This window comes from Acomys russatus, chromosome 24 (assembly GCF_903995435.1).
Source record: "Acomys russatus chromosome 24, mAcoRus1.1, whole genome shotgun sequence".
Lineage (NCBI taxonomy): Eukaryota > Metazoa > Chordata > Mammalia > Rodentia > Muridae > Acomys > Acomys russatus.
In genome coordinates this window covers 44,800,291-44,819,487 of record NC_067160.1, presented here as the reverse complement: position 1 = coordinate 44,819,487, position 19,197 = coordinate 44,800,291, and the positions used below count along the sequence as shown (strand labels likewise).

The window sequence follows — 19,197 nt, the reverse complement described above, 5'->3', positions numbered from 1 at the left end:
GATCAGAGAAACCAGTTTGAATCAGTCAGCTTGGAGAGGAGTTTGAGCCAGAACAGCCGAGTCAAACCAGCCAGCCAGAGTTCAGAAAAAGCTAAAGGATGGTTAGTCTCAGAGGCTGGAAAAAAATTCTAGGCCTAAATTAGATTGTATGGAGGCTAGAAGCTTCTAGGACTAGGCCGATGTTAGCAGACAGAGGCAATAAGCCTCTTCTGAGACAATTACTTCAGGCGAATAAAAGTTACATTTACAGAGAAGATATACTTAATGGATTCAGAGGGGTGTGGACAGCAAACACATAATTTGGGAGTTAGAAATAATTCTTTAGCAGTAAGGCATAAAAATTTGGGATCATTTGTTATAGCAGCAGTATGTAAGAAAAGCTAGTGTAAAAACTGGTGTTGAGAGAAGGTTGTTGTCATGAGGGACCCTGGGGGTTGGAGTTTGTAGCAGGAAACTATTACCAAGGACTGGAAATGAGGCCACTGGTGGGATGGCAAAACTCTGCCTGCAGTCATCTGGAATGCAGGCACTGTGACAGATGAACCTGGGGTCTACACAAAGAGGCGAAAACAGAATGTTACCAGTTGGCCCTGGATTGTATCAGTTAGTTGTACTTTAATAGAATACTCTAAAAAAAAGGGTTAATCCTGCCCCATGCAAATAAGGAAAAAAAAAAAAATAAAGGTCCATAAGCAGTTGAAATGGAGAAAATCTACAAATTCAAGGAATTTCAGGACCTAAAGATTCAATTTCAAATGCTTAGCTATAAAAAACAATGAAGCCATACATGGTGTTACATGTCTGCCATGCCAGCATGCAAAAGTCCTAAGTAGGGGAATCCTGAGTTTGAGGCCATTCTAAGCTACCCATAGGGAGACCTTGTCTATATAAATAACAAACAAGCAACAGCCACCCCCACACAATATATACACAATGTAGAAACACATTTATGTTTCCCATCCTAAGAAAAATGTGTAATATAAACAAAACAACCAAAAAGTATTCAAACAACCCAATAGTCTAACCATTTACTATTTTTTTTTGTTAGACTGTTTTCTTGTAATACTTGTTTTGTTGCTTAAATGTGGGCTTGCGAGACCCCTCATGGTTAGAGTGTTAGCTGTAAGCCTGGGTTCATTTTCCCATATGAAGGCGGAAGGAGAGAACTGACTCCACAGGCTGCTTTCTGACCTCCACATGCACTCCATGGCATGTGCATCCACACATGTCATAGACATACAGAGTGATAATGATAATAAAAGTGGTATTGCTATTTTCTTTGTTGTACAAAACACAGTTTTAAAGATGAACACTTTGTGCCCAATCTTGGGGTTATTAGAATAAGAAAACTGAAATAAAAGTGATTGATTTTCTAGTATAACTAAGAAAAATGACTAAGAATGATTTTTCAGTAAATGACAGTACACAAACATTTCTCACATTTAGAGCAATGAACAATGCTATATATATATTTTTTCTTTTTTTAAAAATATATTTTATTAATTTATTCATATTATATCTCAATTGTTAGCCCATCCCTTGTATCATCCCATTCCTCCCTTCCTCCCATTTTTCCCTTACTCCCTTCCCCTATGACTGTGACTGAGGGGGACCTCCAGTTATATATTTTTAATACTAATTTCCTTAAAACAATTCAGAGCACTTATCATTCCAGCCTAAAGAAACAATCAGCCACTGGCCAAGCATGGTGGCACACACCTGTAACCTCAGCACTAGGGGAGGCAGAGGCAGGCAGATCTCTGTGACAGTTCAAGGTCAGTCTGGTCTACAAAGCAAGTCCAGGACAGCCAGGGATACACAGAGAAATCCTGTCTCAGAAAAAAGAAAAAAGAAAAGAAAAGAAAAGAAAAAAAAAAAAAAAAAGTACAGCTACTGAGTGGCTGCCAAGGTCTGAGCAGGTAAGGAGACTGTTGCCAAGCTTGATGACCTGAGTTTGATCTGCAAGATCCATATGGTAGAAGAAGAGAACAAACTCTCAAAAGTTGTCCTTTGATCATCTCATAATTGACATGGCTTGTGTGTGCTATCCCTTCTCCTATACCAAATAAATAGAAAAAAAAAATTAAAAATCAACTATCCAAGTGTTGCTTTTGCAAAATGAAGTTAACTAATTTTTTCTATGATCACCTTTTTCCTAATGACATATATTCTGGAGCTAACATACAAATCACCATAATATGCTTAGAGACTGAAATTAAATAATGTATTTGATAAAGAGTTATAGATATTTTTTTCCTGATATTCAGAGCTTGACTCTGGCTTTTAACTTTGAATGAATCATCTGGTTATTATTGCTGTCAACAGAGATAGGAAATTAATGACTCATGGAATTAAATTAAATGGGGCTCTGTGAATTACCCCACAAGTTAAATGACCTTGCATTTCATTTTGCAAAGGCACTGATACTGTAAGCTGGCTGCTCACATTTTTCTCCCTGATGTTTTAGAGGAATGTGCTGGTGTGACATCAATATCTCTTTACATCCTCAGTGCTGTTAGCAGACATCAGCAGGAAGCTAGGAAGAAACAGCCTAACACGATCCTTGCAGGTGTAGCCAGTGTGAAGCTAAGTTGTCAAAAAATCTGGAAGCGTCAAGTTTCTATCTTTACTCAGTTGAAGAAGCTAGGATCACTAATACTTACTCAAAGATTATCTTCAGCCCTCTGCACACCAGTCTTCTGTGGTACAATCACTTACAACTCTTTTGTTTTCAGTGTCTTTCACTGCTTTTTCTTTCCTTAGTGTAGTTCTCAAATTGTCTCTTTTCTAATGTGCTCATACACATAAGTTTATAGATGTGGGTGGTGGTGGTGGTGGTGTGGTGTGGTGTGTGTGTGTGTGTGTGTGTGTGTGTGTGTGTGTGTGTTTAAAGTTGCTTGGGAACTGTGGTCAGTATGTTAGGACTCAAATTCAAACTCCTTCTAACTCTAATCCTATATTCTCTTTTTTCTACCGTTTAGAGTAACACTCTAGATTTCTTTTATTCCCTTAGTACTACTGAGACTGAATGCAGGCATCACACATACTAGGCAAATAGTCTACCACTGAGCTATATCCACAAAACTAGATTTTCTTACATTAGCAAGAACCATAGTGTTTTGTTCTTGAAGCAGAGGGAGCTTTAAGAAGGTATTTTTAGCCATGCCTTTAATTCCAGCACTTGGGAGGCAGAGGCAGGTGGGTCTCTGAGTTCAAGGCCAGCCTGGTCTATAGATAGAATTCTAGGACAGCCAAGACTAAGCAGAGAAATTCTGTCTCAAAGACCAAACCAACCAAACAAAAAGAAGCCCTGGCTCTGTACCCAGTCAGACATGTTAAGATCTAAGAAGAGCCATCTTACCAGACCTTTGAGAGTTAAAAATAACTGTTGAGAACATACCAATCTGCTCTCCTATTTAATATGTTAGTATGACATTTAAACTGCTAGATTTTGCAGAAGGTTTGAATCTACTGAGAACCTTCTCAAAACTGACTGAACAATGAGACTAAAAATCTAAAACCCACAGAAAACAGTTTTCATTGATACTAACTCTGGGGCCCTAAAACAGTATGATTTGTGTCCTGAGATGTGGACACAGGAAAGCCAGGGCCTTACATAACAGGGCTTTATGAGGACACAGGAGACAGACAGAGCACAGGCCTCAGAGGAAGTCAAACCTGCCAACACCCTAAGCTTGGACTTGCAGCCTCGAGAATTGGGAGAAAATCGCTGCTTAAGCATCCAGCCTATGGTACTTTGTTCTGGCAGCCCTTAGAAGGCCACAAGTGATAAAGCACCCAACAATTTCTTAAATGCAGGTGGTTGGTGATGAACTGTCAATACCAAAAGCCCTGCATGCTGTCAGTGTCTACAGAGGGGTAATGAGACAGTAAAAGGAGACACGCGATGGACTATCAAAGAAGAGGACTCAGAACAGCCAATACTGACTAACTAGGGAGTTGTGTGGGCCACTGTGAGGACAGAAGCCAAAACTGGGTAATTTGGCCTGAGCTATAAGCCACAAAGCCACACAGAGCAACTGAGTACTAGAAATGAGAATTTCTAGTCTAATCTGAATTGAGATGGAAGCCAGTATAAAACAGTCACTGCATCCAAGGACTTCATATGAAAAGGGATATAAATATCTTGGTAAGTTCTACGCAGATCACAAGTTAAAATAGAACTATTGACACACTGAATCAAGTAACACATTTATTAATGTTTCTTTTTACTTAAAAAAAGGTAGTTATGGCCAGGAATGGTGGTGCATACCTTTAATCTCAGCACTCGGGGGGCAGAGGCAGGCGGACCTCTTGAGTTCGAGGCCAGCCTGGTCTACAAAGAGAGTTCAGAACAGCCAGGACTACAAGAGAAACCCTGCCTCAAAAACAAACAAAACCAGCTGGGCGGTGGTGGCACATGCCTTTAAACCCAGCACTTGGGAGGCAGAGGCAGGTGGATTGCTGTGAGTTTGAAGCCAACTTGGTCTACAAAGCAAGTCCAGACAGCCAAGGCTAGGCTACACAGAGAAACCCTGTCTTGAAAAACCAACCAACCTGGTTAAGTGAAGACTTTCATGGGACGTGCCCCTTGGGCTAGTGTTCAGTTATAAGTGAGTATATACCATTTGAGTCTCTCTGCTTCTGGGTTAGCTCACTCATTATGATCATTTCTAGTTCAATCCATTTGTCCACACATTTTGGAAATTCCTTGTTTTTAATAGCTGAGTAGTATTCCATAGTGTAAATGTACTGCAGTTTCTTTATCCATTCTTCTACTGAGGGACATTTAGGCTGTTTCCAGGTTCTGGCTATTATGAATAAGGCCGCTATGAACATGGTTGAGCATATGTCCCTGTGGTGTGCTGGAGCATCTTCTGGGTATATTCCAAGTAGTGGAATAGCTGGGTCTTGAGGAAGCCCTATTCCCAGTTTTCTGAGATAGTGCCAGACAGATTTCCAAAGTGGCTGCACTAGTCTGTATTCCCACCAGCAATGAAGGAGTGTTCCTCTTTCTCCACATCCTCGCCAGGAAAGTGGGATAGAGGTGAGGACATCCTATTGGGACTCTAGATGAGAGAAATATAGGAGATGGGGAACTAGAAGGATCCATAGGGTCCTAGAAACCTACAAGAAGTACACTATGATGGGTGGATCTGGGCCCAGGGGTTCTGCTCGAACTATGGCATCAACCAAGGATAATACGTGCAGTGAGAATCAAACCCCTACCCAGATCTAGCCAAGGGACAGGACATTCTCCACTTGGGACTGACTTTCACATGAACTCTGGTGCTCCATATTTGGCCATGTCCCCTTGATGGGGAGGCCCGATGGCACTCAGAGGAAGGATAGCAGACTACTAAGAAGAGACTTGATACCCTAGCATCATATTCAGGGGAGAAGGTCCCCCTCAGTCACAGTCATAGGGAAGGGGAATGGGGTGAAAGTGGGAGGGAGGGAGGAATGGGAGGATGCATGGGATGGGATAGCAATTGAGATGTAATATGAATGATTTAATTTTTCAATTAAAAAAAAAATAAAAGAAAAAGAAAAACCAACCACCCTACCAAAAACCCAAACCCAAAACAACAACAACAAAGCCCAAAAAACAAAACCAACCCCCCCACCGCAAAATGTAGTTAGAATATACAATTACACTTGTATTTCATATTAAATCTCTTTTCTTTATTATTTTATTATTACTTTTCATTTGATCTTATTGTGTGGCCCTGGAACTTGTGGTGCTCCTCCTACCTCTGCCTCCCAGGGCTGAGATTACAACTGTGCCATGCCCAGCTCACATTAAATTTTTATGTCAATGCTTTTGTAGACCACGAACCCAAGATACCCAATGTATTTGTGTCAAATGCACACTTGACTCTTTTGTGTGGTAAGCCAAGTGAAATTAAAAGCATGAGCACAAGCCTGCACAGATGGTGTCATTTCTGTAATAACACTATTAGGTCGCCTCTGGGAGAATATTAAGAAAGAGGAGATGGGTGAGGACGGCACACACTTTTAACACTAGCACTCGGGAGGCAGAGGCAGGTGAATCTCTGAGTTTGAGGCCAGCCTGGTCTATAGAGTGAGTTCCAGGACAGCCAGGCTGCACAGAGAAACCCTGTCTTGAAAAGATAAAAGAAAAGAAAGGAGGAGAAAAGAAAAGAAACAAAGAAAGATAAAGAGGAGGGAGGAAGAAGATGGAGAAAAGGAAGAGGGAGGGGTCAATAGAATAAACTTCGTTTCTCAGTTTGCCAATTTTTTTTTTTTTTTTTTTTTTAAAGGAACAAGGTCACCACGACAAAGACAAGCCTCTAGTGAAAGTTACAGATAATTCCTTCCTTTGTGGGCATTAGGAGTACATTTAATTTCTTTAATTATGTTCACCCAAGACCTCAAGTTTCACTTTGGTATACATCCACATCCCACTCTGCTCCTCCAAGGCTTGTTTTGGCTTTATGTACTTACTCCTCTAGAGCAAAATAATTTGGAACTTAGGGGCCTCTGCTTTTGCAAGATACTGCTATCAGAGGGAGACACAGCTGTGTTTCTCAAGCCTAGGTCTGGTATTGCTGCCTGGAATAATCTCACCAAGTATTCATTCTGCTTTCACAGTTTTAGTCACCATGGCAACAAGAATCTGGTAAGCACTCAGCTTTTGATCATTTTCTGAAAGTATTCAAAGCTTTTAAAAACATTATTCTCACTTCATGACTACTGTAACCACATGCAAGCACCATCATAAGCAAATCACCATTCACGTTACCAATTTCTTATTCTCTGGACTGTTTTCTTACACGGTGAATGGAAAGAAAAGCTAATTACTACGCATATATTCCAAACAGGAAATTTCAAGAAAAACATTCTATTAAGATAATTACAGCTGGAGAAACAAAAGGCTCTGGTAACTCAAATGAACATCTCAATACAAGATGGAAAGATACAAATCCTTGAGTTAAAAGGCTTACCATACATGCCCCAAATGAAATTCTACACAAAAAACCTTGAAGCTTTTCATACACTGACAAGTACTTTTAGACTGCTTCTAAACGGTCGAAAACCCCATTAACAGCACCAGGGAATTTCTGAGATTCTACATTCTGCATCTTTATTCTGAGTTCACAACACGTTTGTTTTGTTTTTAAAGAAACAACATCCTTGGGCTGGAAAGATGGCTCAACATTCCAGAACACGATGTTCTCGTGTAGAGGACCTGAGCTCAATTCCCAGCACCCACACTGGGTGGCTTTCACCTGCCTCTAACTCCAGCTCCAGGGTAATACAGTACCCCAGGCCTCCTTGGACATCTGCACTTTCATGCACAAACCCACACATATATACAGAATTTTAAAAATATATTAAAAATAAAAAAAAATTGAATCTAAAAACACACTGCAGCTGGGGTTATGTTCAGTGGTACAGCAAAGAACTAGCATGCATGGAGGCCTGGGTAGCATTTCCAGCACTGTGCCATCCTCAATCCCACCCCCATGGCCACCAAAGAGACACGGAAAGCTCTTTTCACCAAAGGAAGATGAGAACACAGAAAGGAAACCTAGCAAAAAGGGTGAGTAGTGAGAATGGAAGGAATGTCTGGGGAAGGCCGGTGTTAGAGTTGACACCTGGGTGGCTCTTGCCTCTTCCCCTAGCTGAGTCCTGGGTCAAACTGTCACTGTATTTCATGTGCTCTGTATGCAGTGTGATTTTATTTTCCACTTAAACCAACACAAATATAGAAGGAAGGAGACAATTAAAAAACTTCCTCAAGACAACAAGATGCTTCAGGGGATAAAACTGCTTGCTGCACAAACCTGGCAATCTGAGTTTGATCCCTAGAACCCACATAAAGGTGGTAGAAGAGAATAATGAAAAAATAAGCCAGGAGTGGTGGCGCACACCTTTAATCTCAGCACTCGGGAGGCAGAGGCAGGCGGATCTTTATGAGTTAGAGGCCAGCCTGGACTACAAGGGGAGTCCAGGACAGCCAAGGCTACACACAGAGAAACCCTGTCTCAAACAAAAACAAACAAACAAACAAAAAGAATAATGAAAAATAACTTTCTTTTGGTTATCCCACAAGAAATCTTATATATTGCAAAAGAATGATCAAAACCAAGCACGAAGCCAAAACAAACACATCAACACGTGAAAGTTTTAGTTTAGAAATTCAAAGGCGACAAAGTGAATAGTGCAGGAAAGGTGACATGCCTCCCCTCTGCCACTCTGTGAAACCCAAGGAAGACACTGCATGTACACAGAGAGGCCTTTCTAAGAATTTTCCAACCAAGGTCCTAAAGTGAACTATGAACAGTTACACTTTAACAACTACACAGACACAGGATTTTAGGTATCACAAAAATTAATTTTTTTGTAACGAAGTCTTAATTGTTATTCAAACTAGTCTAGACATTGGGCTCAGGAGCTTATCCTACCTCTGCCTTCTGCCCCAGCTTGTGTTCTATTGCTGTGAGGAAACATCATGACCTACAGCAACCTGAGGAAGATGGCCTTTGTTTGACTTACACTTCCAACCAAGTTCATTATAATGGGAAGCAGAAACTCAACTCTGAAATCTGGATGCAGAGCCTGAAGCAAAGGCCACGAAGGAGCGCAGCTTACTGGCTTGTTCCCCATTGCTTACATAGCTATTTTATTTTTTATTTTTTTTTGTTTTTTTGAGATAGGGTTTCTCTGAGTAGCCTTGGCTGTGCTGGGCTTGCTTTGTAGATCAGGCTGGCCTTGAACTTACAAAGATCCACTTGCCTCTGCCTTCCCCTAGTGTTAGGATTACAGGTTTGTGTCACTGCGCCGCACTACTTTCTTATATAGCTTTGAGCCACCTGCCCAGGGTGGCATAGTACTTGGGCTGGGCTCTCCTAGATAATTTATTAACCAATAAAATGCTGAACAGATTGGCCTATAGGCAATCTGATGGAGGCATTTTTTAAAAAAAATTTGAAATTCCCTCTTTCTAGATGACCCTAGTGTGTATCAAGTTTTAAAAAACTAACTAGCACAGGTATATATCTCCATGCCTGTCTCAGAAAATTCATTTAGCACATTTTTTTCTATTAAAAAAAATCTTGTGGGGACTGACGACAAGGCTCAGTTTAGAGAGCACTAGCTGCTCTTGCCGAGAATTCAGGTTCAGTTCCTAGCAACTACATGCTGGTGCACAACCTCCTGTAACTCTCAGTTTCAGAGGATCTGACATCCTTTCTGATGACATTGTATACCATAGTATACTACCAAACATATAAAGAAAACATTCCTAGATTAAAAAAATAAAATATTTTTAAAAAGTCATGTGGGGCTAGTGAGATGGCACAGCAGTTAAGAAAAGGGACTACTCTCAAAGAAGACCTGGGCTCCATCTGCAGCAGTCACTCCAGGTGGCTTACAACTCCATCTCCCAGGGAGCCATCCAACTGTCTGTAACTCTAGCTCCTAAGGACTCAGATTCTTCTGGATGCTGAGAGCAGCTAGACTCAAAAGTGTGTACGTGTACACAGAGAATTTAAAATATTTTGCATTACTTCATGAAGAGACTACCCCGCATTCAGGAAGACTGTGCCTCAAAAAACAGAGTTGGGCTGGAGAGAGTCCAATTGCTCAAAGTACTGGCTGCTCTTCCAGAGGAACTGGGTTCAGTTCCAAGGATCTGCATCAGGGCTCACAGCTGCCTGTAAGTCCAGCTGCAGAGGATCTAGCACCTTTTCGTGATCTCCACAAGCACTAGGCACACATGAAGTATATTTACATACAAGCACCGGGCATGCATGAAGTATATTTACATACAAGCAGGCAAAACATTCATATACATAAAAGAAGAAACAGGGTGCTTAAACCTCACTCAATACCTCATGCATAAAATCAGATGGCAATCAAGCACGGTATGAAAAATGAACATGAAGCCATCTGATAAAATAACAGAAAACAATAAAATACTTATCTAACAAAAGAGCTCTCTTCTGAACTTGTGTAAAACAAACACTTCTTGCTTTTCCTACTCAAACAGATTAGATGGCCTCACTGCCCCTCAGAGCAGAGGCTAAAGCATTATTAAATACTTGTTAGGGCTTGGAGAGATGGCTCAGCATGAGTACTGAGTGATTTGTTTTCAGATCTATTTATTTATTAAATATACAGTGTTTTGCTTGCATTACAAGCATGCACGCTAGAAGAGGGCACCAGATCTCATTATAGATGGTTGTGAGCCACCATGTGGTTGCTAGGAATTTATCTCAGCCTCTTTAGGAAGAGCAGACAGTGCTCTTGACCTCTGAGCCATCTCCCCAGCCCCACTACTTACTGACTTTACAGAGGACCTGGGTTTGGGTCTCTGCATGCACATTCTGGCTCACAACTGTCTGCAACTCCAGTTTTGATGTCTTCTTTTCACCTCCATGGGCACCAGGCTCATACATGGTGCACACACTTAGATTCGGGCAAAACGTTCATTCACATAAATAAATCTAAAATTTTTTAAAATAAAAAAATGTACCTATAAGTCACTTAATTTTACTAAGGCTTTATTCCAGTCACCCATTTTAGTTTTCTCCTTTAAGTAAGCTAAGACATGAAGTAATGGGGCGATTTGATACCTAACTGAACAATGGTGGACTGACTGCTCCCTGGGCTCCCAGCTTACACAAGGGAAGGATCACCAATTAAGCTATCTGGTGGACTGTCTTCATGCCAGCATTCTACAGACATTTTAAGGACACTACATGGCAATCTCAGGGGCTTGCTAACCAAGTCCAACTCTGTCCCTGGAAGGTGCTATCCTCGTTACAAGTATTTCAGATGAGTTTGTGCCAGACTTTGGCCACCACAAACCTCAGTGAAATCTAGATGACCCTGTAGCCACTTTCACCCAGTCCAGAAGTGAAGCATTTGCCCCGATGGTCCAGCAGATTGCTACAAACACAGCTCTTCCCACGCCTGTTTCTGGATATAAAAGCAGGCTGCTTGGCTCACTTTCTAAGGTAGCTGAGACATTCACCTGTGCTGCCCTTTGTGTTGCAGTATGAGACCCAACAACGAAAGGCTTCTAATGGTCTTTTGCTGTCCTACTTTTGAGTTTTTTTTTATCATTGGTGAAGAAGACTGAGCTGGTAGCACAAATGATGGTTGACATCATTAGTGGCACTACCAGGAAGTGATAGAGGGAGCAAAGGCAGTGTCTTCTGCACTGCAATGAAGGTAACAGTGGCAAGAGAGCTAGTGAAAAAACGATGAAGATCAGAGCCAAGTGGCATAAGGATTACGAAGAGCTGAAAATAAGAAGCTACAAGAGCTTCAGGGAACTGCCAAGCATTAAGAACAAAGGGTCACAGAAACCACAGGCTCAAGAGATCCAACATTAACCAGTGTAGAGGCCTGAGAATCCCAACACCCTTCTTACTAAGGTTAACTGTAACATTAGGAAGAACTGCTTGTTGCCGTTTGAGCCCTCATTACTGACGCTAGAAGAGCTTTATACTAGTTTCTAAATACTGGCGTTGCTGGTGGATAAAACATAGAGCGACAGTCCTATAACTGGACTGCTTGATGCTCTAAGTCCTTACCTTTTAAAGCCTGGAACAATCATCCTGCCTTAGGACTATAAGAAGAGCCCCCTGGGCAAGGGTCAAGGACTGTCAACACTGGAAGAGTCTCCTGTCTGTTCATAATTATCATCAAACAACTTTATCTAGCTGACTGGTAACATTTTTTAGATTTACTTTTATTTGTGTGTAACTGGCAGAGAGGATACTGGATCCTCTGGAGCTGGAGTTAAGGTAGTTGTAAGCTGCCCAACATGGGTACTGGGACCTGAACTTAGGTCCTCTGGGAAAGTAGTGAGTGTCCTTAGCCACGGAGACATCTCTTCAATCCAACACACTGTTTTTTCATCTAAGAATAAACACTGCCAAAGAAAAAGACTATGATCACTTCTTTGTTTATTCTTTGTCTAGTTTTTGAGGTAGAGACTTAGTTTAGCCCAGGCTGACCTGGTCATTCTGTAGCAGTGAGAGACTTCTTGTGATTCTCCTACTTCAGCCTCCCTAGAACTGAGATTACAGGCACGAGCTCACCCACTTGAAACTTCTAATACAGATATATACATATCTATATATGTATATACATGTATGAGTGTATATAAAACTTATTATATATTAGTCTATGCATAACTTTCAGAAACCTGTCTTAAATCAGCCAGGGGGAACGTATAGCTAGAGTAAAGTTTAACACACCCAGAGTCTACTAACCTTAATCCATTGAACAGCTGCTTGGATTTATCCAAAAGATAACAGAAATCTGTAACTGTCTTCCTCTCTCCCTGTGGGATGTCATCTTCAGCACCTCCAGAAGACATGGTTTCTTTAAGAGTAAATTCAGTCCTGTAAGAAAACATATGCTCATTTACACAGGTGATACACAGTAAGTAGGGGCATATATTAGTTACAGTATCTGATGGTATTTTTTCCCAAGGCAGATAAAGAATTATTGCTCAAAGAATCAAAATTTGTAAGATGGTGTTGGAAAGTAAATGTTCTCATATTGGTAGTGGCTAAGATGGAAATATATACAAAGCCATTTTTAATGTTCTTCCATCTAATAGCTATAATTAGAATTCTTATTCTATTGCAGGCATTTGGTCTGTTCAGTAATCCGAAATATTGCCCCTTTTACCTATTTGCTCATTTTACTTCTGTACATTTATCATAGAAAATAATCCTTTTACATCCTTTCCATATTTTATTATAACAATTAAAATCTAAAAACAATCCAATGAATCCAAAGAGTGAATCAGGAAAGTAACCCATAGAATACGAGTCCCTGCATTTATCCTATGGTTGACTTGCACTTCCACTTAAGGTGAAGGTAGGGACCAAGGTGATATCCCAGCAGGTAAAGTACTTGCCACAAAAGCACAAGTACCCGAGCGCGATCCTAGCACCCCCACAAAAGCTGGGCATCGGGGTACACACTTATAATCCCAGCGATAAGGAGTAAGGAATAAATAGGCAGACCCCTAGAGGTGGCTAGCCAGCTCTAAGTTCCAGTGAGGGACCCTATTTCAAAAATGAAGGTGAATAGCACCTAACAAATGGTACCTATTACAACACACACACACACACACACACACACACACGTATGCACAATACCCTAAAAAGGTGAGGCAATTGAGTATAAAAAGACAAAAAAAAATGTCTCACACACAGAGGCATATACTAACACTGTACCTTGATATGTCCAGCAAGGTACATGGTACTTTTACATGGGTAAAAGAGCTTGCTGTCAAGCCTGATGACCAGAGTAGACCCCTGAAGCCCTTATAGTGTAGAAGGAGAGAACCTAGTCCCACTATCCTCCAGTATCCCCAAATGTAAAATGTTTTAATCTATATTTTATTGAATATAAGCTATTTCCATATGTCATCAATTATATTAACCAACCATTTAAAAAATGTAACCTATACTAAATTAAAATACACAACAATAACTCATTTTGTTTATTAAAAATAGAAATTTCTAGGACAACCCAGTAAAATTTGATTCCAGTGTAGGGAGAAATAAAGACAAGAGTAGACAAAGGCCAGAAATCAGAGCAAGAACTTAGGGTGTAGTATTATTACTTTTAAAATAAATTTTGAAAAAGATTTTACATCTATATCTTTTTCGACTTGCATGTATAAGTATACATGAGTGCAGGCACCCAAGACCAGAGGTGTTGGATCCTCTGGAACTGAGTTACAGGTGGTTGTGAGCCAGTTGACGTGCGTTCTTGGAAACAAACTAGTATCCTCTGGAATAGTAGTAAGTGCTCTTAACTGCTGAGCCATTTCTCTAGCCTCTGCTAGAGATATTCTAATGAATTTGTTTCTCTCCAACAGGCAACTGTGGATGCAAGGCAGGAAAACTATCAGCAGTCCTAGAGTAGCCAAAAGCCTGTTGGGTAACTCAAAGGTATCACTGGAGACAGATGTCTGTCTGTCTGTCTGTCTATCTATCATGTGTACATGTGTGAGTGTGTGCCATGTGTGAGGATGCTAATGGAGCTCAGAGACGTTAGATCACCTGGAGCTGTCCAATGTGGGTGTGGGGAACTGAACTTGGTCCTCTGGAAGAGGAAGACATTCTCTTAACTGCTGTGCCATCTCTTTTGCTGTGAAGTCATTTTTATCATTCGTGGGTGGTTCTTGCATGCTCCCATGTTATCTTACCCTTCCACTATTCTCACTTCACAGACTAGAGGAAAGAGATCAGGAGAAGTTTTGTTCCTAAGAAGGAGTTCAAATCATGATACAAAAGACCTTGACCCTGGTAAATCTCCCAACACATGCCTTCACCTCCTCAGCAGAGTAGGGGAAGCATAAAGCAAGCTGTAGCTTTCCTGACTCCATTTCATATTCTCTCACCAAGGGCTGCCTCTGTCTGAGGACAGACCTCACAGGAGGGGAAAAAAGTAAATAGACTAAAGCTCAGTAAGGGAAAATATTAAACAAATCAGGTAGAAACTGTTGTTATGAAACAAATATCATCACTGAATTAATAAACTTTATAGAAGGGTTGAAGACCAAGATTGAGATTTTCAAAACAATTCATAATTTGGAAATGTCAGCTTTACGGTAGTCTGCCAAAAGTTATCAGGAAAAGATAAAAAATAAGTCAAGGGATATAAAGACTACAGCAGTAAAAGAAATCAATGTCCATGTAATAGTATATACGGAGAGAAAAGACAAACCAGGGAGAAGAAACAGTTGCAGAAATAATGAATACACTTCTTAGAAGGAGAAAAATATAAGATCTCAGACTGAAAGGACTTGGCAGGGGGAGGCGGGGAGGGAGGGAGAGGTCATAGCTAAAAACATTTAAGCACAACTTCAGAAATAGGGAAATAGCTTCTCTTTCCTAGACACTTCAGTCTACAGCCATTAGGTGCACATCCAGACCTGCGTGTGTGTGCAATGTAAAAGGGGGCAGCTTGCAGGGGAGAGAGGGAGCATGAGGGAGCACTCCGGTGAGGGAGGTGGGAAAGCCTGAGCTCCCTGGAGGACTTAAACTGGCTAGTTAAAGCAATGATCTGGAAAATCTTACGCAGAAGTGCTTAAAGCAGAGTGGCAACACACCAAGAGGACAGCTACCCAGCCTGAAGGGAAGACTCTATTGGCAAAGTGGGATAATTTCAGCATCAGAAGCAGGACAGCAACAGAGTCTAAGGCAGCAAATGAAGCAGGAAGCTGTTGCTGGGCCTAGTGGTGCACCCCTTTGATCCCAGCACTTGGGGAGGTAGAGGCTGGCAGAGCTCTTGAGTTTAGGCCAGCCAGGTCTACAGAGGCAGTTCCAGGACAACCGAGACTACACAGAGAAACCCTGTCTTGAAAAACTTTAAAAGAGAAAGAAAGAAATTCGAAGCTGTGAAGCAACACTTAAAGATTATATGAACGATTCAGTGAGTTGCCTTGAAAGTGCTTCGCCATAAAATACATTAATTTCAAAGGGAAAACTAACCCACAGGAGTGAAACCTGGAAAGGAACTTAATGATAGAAATCTATGAAACGGGACATAATAATAAAAACTGCTATATGACAAAGGAGAATGGTTCTCTATGAGTTTGAATCCAGCTTAGTCTACACAGTGAGTTCCAGACCAGTCAGGGCTGCACAGGTAAGAACCTGTCTTCAAAAACAAAACAAAACAAAACAAAACAAAACAAAAACAGCTAAAAAAAAAAAAAAAAAAAAAAAAAAAAAAAAAAAAAAAACCCAAACCCAAAAATAAACAATCTAAATAATTCATAAAAAAAGAAAGAATAAGCATACAATTTATAATAATCTGAACTGACTGCTTGCTTGGCTAGTTGATTTCTGGATCAGGCTCTTACTTCAAAGCCCAGGCAGGCCTCAAACTCATTATCTTCCTGTCTCTCAGGCCCAGAAGGACTGGGATGGCAGGCATGGGCATGCAGCATAATACCCATCCTGGCTGATCAATAATGAAAAGTACAGTTTTTGGATGAAGACTAATCAATACTTAGGGAGAGATGTTCCACCTTGAAACCTTACAAAACACACTGGAGAAGAGTAGTGAAGAGCAACCAAAGAAAGGGCAGGCAAAGAGAGCGAGAGAGCATGCCAAACACACGCATTTGTAATGCCTGTGAGGCGTCAGACCCCCTGAAGCTAGAGGGACAGAGGTTGTGAGTGCTCAGGCATGGGTGCTAGGAACTAAATGGGCACTCTGGAAGAGCACCATCTCTTTATGGCTTAATTATCTTCACAGCCCCAACAGTGTGTATCATGAGCTGACACTGATACTGTCAAACTTCGTTAAGTTATGGAGTTACTATTTGTCTACTTTTTTGACCAGTGTTTTCTCTTTGGTCTTTCTTTCTTCTTTTTGGTTTGTTTTGAGACACTGGTTCACTATGTAGCCCTGGCTGCCCTAGAACTTGCTCTGTAAACAGGCTGGACTTGACCTTAGAGATGTGCCTGCCTCTGCCTTCTCAGGGCTGGGATTAAAGGTATGTGCCACCACTACCAGGCTGGCTTTCAATCTTTTATTATTTAGTTATATTATATTGAAAAAGGTAGGCAGTGGTGGCACATGCCTTTGATCCTAGCACTTGGGAGGCAGAGGAAGGTGGATCTCTGAGTTTGAGAAAGCCTGGTCTACAGATAGTTGCAGGACAGGCAAGGCTACACAGAGAAACACTGTCTCAAAAAACAGAAAATAAAATAAAATAATGTTGAAAAAAATGCCTATGAGAATGGATAAAGTAGGTTCATTACTTTGTATGGGAAGTATGTGGGTACCCATACCACATGGGTAGAAAGGAAAGGAGAGAGCTCAAAAAACATGTACTGTTATGGGCTGAACTGTATCTCCCTAAAACATGTTTAGATTCTAATCTCTGTTACCTATGAATGTTTATAAATAAGACATTTAGGTACAAAGATGTAAATAAAAAGGAAGAAATACTGGAGTACAGTGGGTTCCTCATCCAATGTGACTGCTGTCCTCACAAGAGACAGTCACACCACGATGAGACAGCCATGTGAAGAAGTGGGGAAGACAGTCACGTGAACAGAGGCACAAAGTGGATTATGCAATTGCTCATGAAGGAATGTCAAGGACACTAGCAACTGCCAGAGTTTAGGGAGAGTCACGAACAGATTCTCCCTCTAAGGCCTTTGGAGGACCCAATTCTGTAACACTTTCATTTTGGAATCTGGCTCAACTCTGAAAGCATAAATTTCTCTGGTTTTAACCTGCTCAGCCTGCCATTTCTCATCTTAGCTCTAATTTGCATTCTTCTAACAACTAATAATGCTCACTGATCTCTTTTTTGTTACAGTGGTCCTAACAGATACAGTTACAAGGCAGAGTCCTATCATGAGTTGCCAAGAGGGGAAACAAGCAGGACAACTGTTCCAAGCCTCATCCCACTAAATACAGAAAAAGTGACCCATTATTGACCTACATTCTTTATACTTTCTTTTTAAAGAAGTCTTTCAATAAAGCAACAAGAAAAATTGCTACTCTTGGGACTGGAGAGCTAGCTCAGTAGTTAATAATGCATATTACTCTTCCAGAAGATCTGAATTTGAGTTCTAGCACCTATGTTAGGTGGCTTACAATCATATGTAACTCCAGCTCCAAGGAGATCCAACTGCTTGGCAGGCATCTGCACTCGTGCACATACCCACACAGAGACATGTATACACATATAAAGTAAAATAAATATTTTAAAACAGGAAAGAAAAATGCTATTCTGAGTAAAGTTTGGTAACATGGAAGTCTGACAGAATCTGGAGACAGAGTGATGCGCCTGTTGGATGATGCCCAGGACACAGCAGGGTGGAGCAGCAGTGGGTAGCCTGGACTGGACAGGGAAGACTGAGCACTCTTGCCGACGAACACTTAACAGTGAGGTGATGAAGCAAAAAGAATCAGCTGCCACTTTCAGTCAATCCACTAACAAGCAAGTTTTTTTCCTGTCCTGCAACCTCAGATGACTGTGGTAGAGACAGGCTGGGAAGAAGGCTTGAAAGAACAAGTGTCACCACCATTGCTAAGCTGCAGTTAGTGACACTTCAAAACAAGGCTGTTCCTCTGATTAGACTCAAAAGGAAACAGACCCACAAAAATATGTAAATGTATACCCAATAAAATATAAATACATTAAAAGTTTCATTTTTGACAAAAAGGTTAACACTTATGTAAATCACATGTTTAAAAAAATTTAAAAATAGGATTGTAATCATGTGTTTTATCAACTTAAAATGTGACAGGCAATTCCCCTTGGTGAAGGCCATGCTCATGTTCTAGGTGTGTCTGCTTCCTGAGCTCCTTTCTGTTTCTTAACTCTAGTGATGATCATATTAAACTGAATAAATTAAAAATAAAAAATTTTTAAAATTGAATGTTTCAATATCAAAAACGATGATACTAAACATCTCTGAATAAATTCTAACTCTGCCTTGAAAAAGAAATTTAATATTAATATCTGTATCATGATGCCATTAGACAGTAAGATGAATTAATGGATATACAATTTGTCCTGTAAACTGTAACATATCCTAAAATTGTTAGTTGTAAAATTGTCATAGTTTCCTTACAAAATAGGACAAAAATTGAAAAATATTACATACAAAAAAAAAAAATCCAAAGGCAAGTGTATGTGTCCCTGGGAGCTGTGCTGCTTCACTTGCCCTGTAGAGTATGAAGGGCACAGGGCTGTGCTGGGCAGACGGTGTTCTTATTCTATGACAGCTCTCTAGAAGCAGCTGCTTACCACAATGTGAAGCAGCTTCACGCACAAGAAAGCATAAAAGTACCATAGAGTATGAATAAAGTATTTTCTAAAAGAAGCTTATTTATGTCTTATTCCTGTATGTTATTAAATTAAGCCAGGCAGTTGTGAACACACACTCATAAGCAGACAGCTCATAGAAGACAGAGACGAGAAGCGAGAGTTTGAGGCCAGCCTCAGCTACATAATGATTTTGGAGTAAGTCTAGACTACAGGAGACCCTGTCTTAAACCCAAAACGATCAGGGTGCTGTGGTACACGCCTGTAATCCCACTACTTTGGGAGGCAGAGGCAGGCAGATTGATGTGAGTTCAAGGTCAGCTTGGTCTACAAAGTGAGTCCAGGACAGCCAAGGCTACACAGAGAAACCCAGTCTCAAAACAAACAAACAA

At 40.7% G+C, this 19,197-nt stretch overlaps 1 protein-coding gene across 1 annotated transcript in view; it reads right to left on the bottom strand.

Annotated features, from left to right (window-relative positions):
• The window catches only part of Scai (suppressor of cancer cell invasion), a 100,003-nt gene that overhangs the window by 43,016 nt on the left and 37,790 nt on the right, over positions 1–19,197 (bottom strand). Inside the window, exon 3 of the mRNA XM_051167114.1 lies at positions 12,255–12,386. Coding sequence (XP_051023071.1) covers positions 12,255–12,386 — 132 coding nt within the window. The remainder of the gene's footprint in view (positions 1–12,254; positions 12,387–19,197) is intronic.